Below are 4,503 nucleotides of genomic sequence, written 5' to 3'. Positions count from 1 at the left end.
AAGTTGATTTTAGACATATCCCAAGGATGAAAAATGAGTTTCTTGACTCTTTGGCCACTATAACCTCCATGATTCAGCACCCATATCAAAGTTACATTTATCCTTTAGAAATAAGCTTGAAGGATCAACGCGCCCATTCTGCACACATTGAAGAGGAGCCTGATGGAAAGCCATATTTTATGACATCAAAAGATATTTAGAATCTAGAATATATCCTGAAGAGGCCAATAACAACCAAAAGAACTATTTTCCAAGTGGAGAAATCCTTTGTAGAAGGACTCCAGATTTGGGATTCTTAAGATGCATCGACGCTGCAAAAGCCAATAAATTGATAAAAAAAAGTACACGCTGGATTTTTTGGGCCCCACATGAATGGGTTCTCCCTTGCTAGAAAGATCCTGAGAACCGGTTACTTCTGGATGACTATGGAAAATAATTGTAGCAGGTATGTGCAAAAGTGTCCAAAATGTCAGATGCACGGAGATTTGATTCGAATGCCTCCACATGAACTTCATGCAATGAATTTACTTTGGCCTTTCATAGCTTGGGGCATGGATGCTATGGGACTAATAGAGCCACCGGCATCGAATGGGCATAGATTTATTTTGGTTGCTATTGACTACTTTACTAAGTGGGTCGAAGCTGCTTCATATAGAGCCGTCACTAAGAAAGTGGTTGCAGATTTTGTCAGGAATAGCTTGATTTGCTGATTTGGACTACCAAAATCAATCATTACTGATAATGGGGCAAACTTGAACAGTCACTTGATGAATGAGATCTGTGATCATTTTAAAATAGTGCATTGTAGCTTGACCACATATCGTCCATAGATGAATGGAGCCGTGGAAGATACCAATAAGAACATCAAGAAGATATTGACAAAGGTGATCAAAAATGATATATCATGGCATGAGATATTGCCTTACGCTTTTCTAGGGTATCGCATGACAGTTCAAACCTCCACCGGGGTAACTCCTTATCTATTGGTTTATGGGAATAAAGCTGTGATACCTACTGAGGTTGAAATACCTTCCCTAAGGATTATTCAGGAAGCCGGACTAAGCAACGAAAAATGGGTTCGCGCTCGCAATGAACAACTCATGTTGATTGATGAAAAGAGAATGATTGTTGTGTGTCATGGTCAGTTATATCAGCACAGGATGATTTATGCCTTCAATAAAAAAGTAAGAGCTCGAACATTTAAGGTTGGGAAATTAGTTCTCAAACGTATACTCCCTCACCAAGAAGAGTACAAGGGCAAGTTCGCTCCAAATTAGCAAGGGTCATACATAGTTCGCAAGGTACTATCTGGAGGGGCTCTGATTTTGTTTAAGATAGATGGTCAGGAGTGAACCAAGCCAATCAATTTTGATGCAGTAAAAAGATATTATGTTTGAACAACGTTCTAGTTTTTGTGTTTCCTTAGTTTACTTGTAATCGCCTTTGTAGTAATGTTGTTTTCTATTGCGTAACTGCTTAGAATTCCTTTCCCTTTATCTACGAACTATGTTTGACCTTAATTCCCAAGAACGGGATATGTAGGTGGCCTATGTTGGCTTGGGTCAACCCCTTAGGATAATTTATCATTTCCCTTTATGTATGAACTACATGATGACCTGAATTCTCAAGAATGAGATACGTAGGCAGCCTATGTCAGCTTCGGCCAACCCATTAGATTTTTTATATATCCTTAGAGAAGTCTTGAACTACGTTTGACCTTATTCCTGCTTCAATGGTATATGTAGGCACCCCAAAGGCTCGGTCATATAACCCCAGAGAATGGAAACTGAAGCAGAATTTTTGAGAAGGAATCTCAAAAATTCACAAGAGAAGATCAACATCCAACAAAGAGAATAAAGACCAACAAAGACTTCGAATCCCCTAGAGTTGGTGTTATATCAAACTACTTTAAACTAGGGAAGAAATTTTAAGGAGGGCCTCAAAATTTCCACCAAGTACTGGAATATATTTTAAATTTCCCAGCACCAGAGGACGAAGTTGAGATTTGAGAATCACCACCTGTGATAAATTCTAGGAAGAGTGAATCTCCGTCTTTGATAAAGCTTCTGGTAGAGATCCTCGACAATACTGAATCCCTAGCAATCCTACGTCAAATGTCGGATATTTTCAGAATCAAGAGAAAGATGGTCGTTGAGCTAGCACATGACATGACTGGCAGAGGTTTTCTAGATTTTTGCAGGAGTTTTCAAAACTATTTTCTAAAAATTAATACTACTTTCAAAAATCTATATAAATCCTTTACTTAGTGATTGCCCGGACATCAATTAGGACGGGGAGTTAGGGATGGAAGTCCCAACATGACGGAGTACCCAAAAGATGGTGAGGAGCAAATGGAGAATTGAAGAAGGTCAACACGGATAGTTTTATTCAAACTAATACTGTTCTATGCATACAGGGATCGATATACAAAATGAGCGTTTCTTTCAAAAAATCCCCAAGCAAGTCGGGAGCCATGCCAGAGCATATAATGCTTAAGAACTATATTTTTAGATAGCTCAAAAATGGTTTTAATACCCATTTATCGAGGATTATTTGAATTATCCATCTTATTTCTTGAGATCATGGAGGACAAACAAAGGTGCCTTCTTTTCTTTTCGAACATTGTATTTAGAATTTTTATAAAAAAAATAGTTGCTAGCAAAAGCGACTTTGTGTCTATTCATCGTCTACTTCAAGTACAGGTACATGTAGAAAGTAAGACACAGACAAACAAACTCAGGTGAAACTGTTTTTAAATTGCCAAGAGGGCCATTGCATATCTTGCCAAGAGAGACATTGCATATCATTGTCAAAAGGGCCATTGCATATCATTGCCAAGAGGGTTATTTCATATCATTGTCAAAAGGGCCATTGCATATAATTTCCAAGAGGGCCATTGCATATCATTGCCAAGAGGGCCATTGCATATCATTGCCAAGAGGGCCATTGCATATCATTGCTAAGAGGGACATTGTATATCATTGCCAAGAGGGCTATTGCATATCATTGCCAAGAAGGCCATTTCACATCATTGCCAAGAGGGCCATTCATATCATTGCCAAGTGGTCCATTCATATCATTTCCAAGAGAGCCATTCATACCATTTGCTGAGAGGGCCATTTTATATCTGTTGACATGCAAGACATAAATGCTGGAGTCGAGGATATCATAAGAATTTCATATTCATTGACACAAAAGACATAAATGCTGGCGTCGAGGATATCATCAGCATTTCATATCTATTGACATGCAAGACATAAACGCTGGCGTCGAGGATATCATCACCACCATTTAATATCTGTTGACACGCTAGACATAAACACTGGCGTCGAGGATATCTCATTATTTTATGAATCAGCATCTGAATGCATCAAGAGCACACGATTTGAAGGGGCTCCTTTAAGTCTCTATCTAAGGATGAATGATATATAAGATTTCCTAGAAATTAACAATTTGAGGGTCATCTATAAGTCATATTATTTGAAATAGGATAGTGTGTAAGATCACCTATGAGTTGATAGCATGTAGGTCATCCATAAGTCATAACAACATCCTAACCGGATAGTATGCAAGATCGCCTAAAAAGTCAATAGTCTGGAGGTTATCCATAAGTCGCAACTAAATCCTTACCGGAGAATATGCGAGATTATAAAATTGATACGTCCAAAGGTTCTCTATAAGCTTCATCATATCCATGATCAATTATGTGTAGGATTACCCAAGGACTAGCAATTTGAGTGATATCTATAAGTCATATTATATTCAAGGTCGGATGATGTGCAGGAACACATAAAAGCTAGCAATTGGAGGCATATCTGTAAGCCATCTATTATCCAAGGTTGGATAATATGCAAGATTATCAAAAAGCTAGCAATTCAAAGGATATATGTAAGTCGCCTCGTACCAACGTCAAATAATGCGCAAGATTATCCAAAGATTGATAATTTAAGGGAAATTTATAAATTGATCATTGGCTATAACCGGAGAGGTTATCATTCCACATACAATAAGTGATACAGGTGACCAAAAGGGTTGCCTTATCAATGCAAGACTACACAGTTTCAAGGATCATTCTGCATAAAGTGTCGCTAGTATCCAAAAGGGCCGCCCCACTTTGAAGACATATTCAACCAACAAATCTCATAATTATACAACAACCAAGATGGTTGTTGTATTTGTCGTTGCCAGTTATTTCATTCCAAATAGGTACATGGAAAGATAACTTCACTTCTTAGACAACAACTCATGTGGAGATATGGTAAAAAACTATATACCTCTTCCGTGAATTATGTTTAGCACTAATAATTTTGTTTGAGATATTGTCGAGAGCATCTGAAAGGATGAAAATCTCAAATCAAATCCACAGGTATGGATGAATCTAGGTAGGATGCAGTACAATGTGGAACTCTTTCTTAGCAGCAAAATGGGACATAGTCTAGAGAGGAACGTCAAACTCTCTGGACGCGAGCTAAAGGATAATCACCACCACCATCCAACCACACC

The 4,503-nt window shown here is 38.2% G+C and overlaps 1 protein-coding gene across 1 annotated transcript; it reads left to right on the top strand.

Moving 5' to 3' along the window:
- The first annotated feature begins 830 nt into the window (after positions 1-830).
- On the top strand, positions 831-1,277 carry LOC124897728. Its single transcript, XM_047411023.1, has one exon. It carries the CDS (start codon positions 831-833, stop codon positions 1,275-1,277), a length of 447 nt encoding a protein of 148 aa, XP_047266979.1.
- The last annotated feature ends 3,226 nt before the right edge of the window (positions 1,278-4,503 follow it).

The sequence above is a fragment of the Capsicum annuum genome, chromosome 1 (genome assembly GCF_002878395.1).
Source record: "Capsicum annuum cultivar UCD-10X-F1 chromosome 1, UCD10Xv1.1, whole genome shotgun sequence".
In the NCBI taxonomy this organism is placed as follows: Eukaryota; Viridiplantae; Streptophyta; class Magnoliopsida; order Solanales; family Solanaceae; genus Capsicum; species Capsicum annuum.
The sequence above is the reverse complement of the archived record's forward strand: the minus strand, read 5'-3'. Positions and strand labels throughout refer to the sequence as shown.

Bases quoted from the DNA above. Each gene is read 5' to 3' on its own strand.
- LOC124897728 (XM_047411023.1), top strand. From the start codon at position 831: ATGAATGGAGCCGTGGAAGATACCAATAAGAACATCAAGAAGATATTG.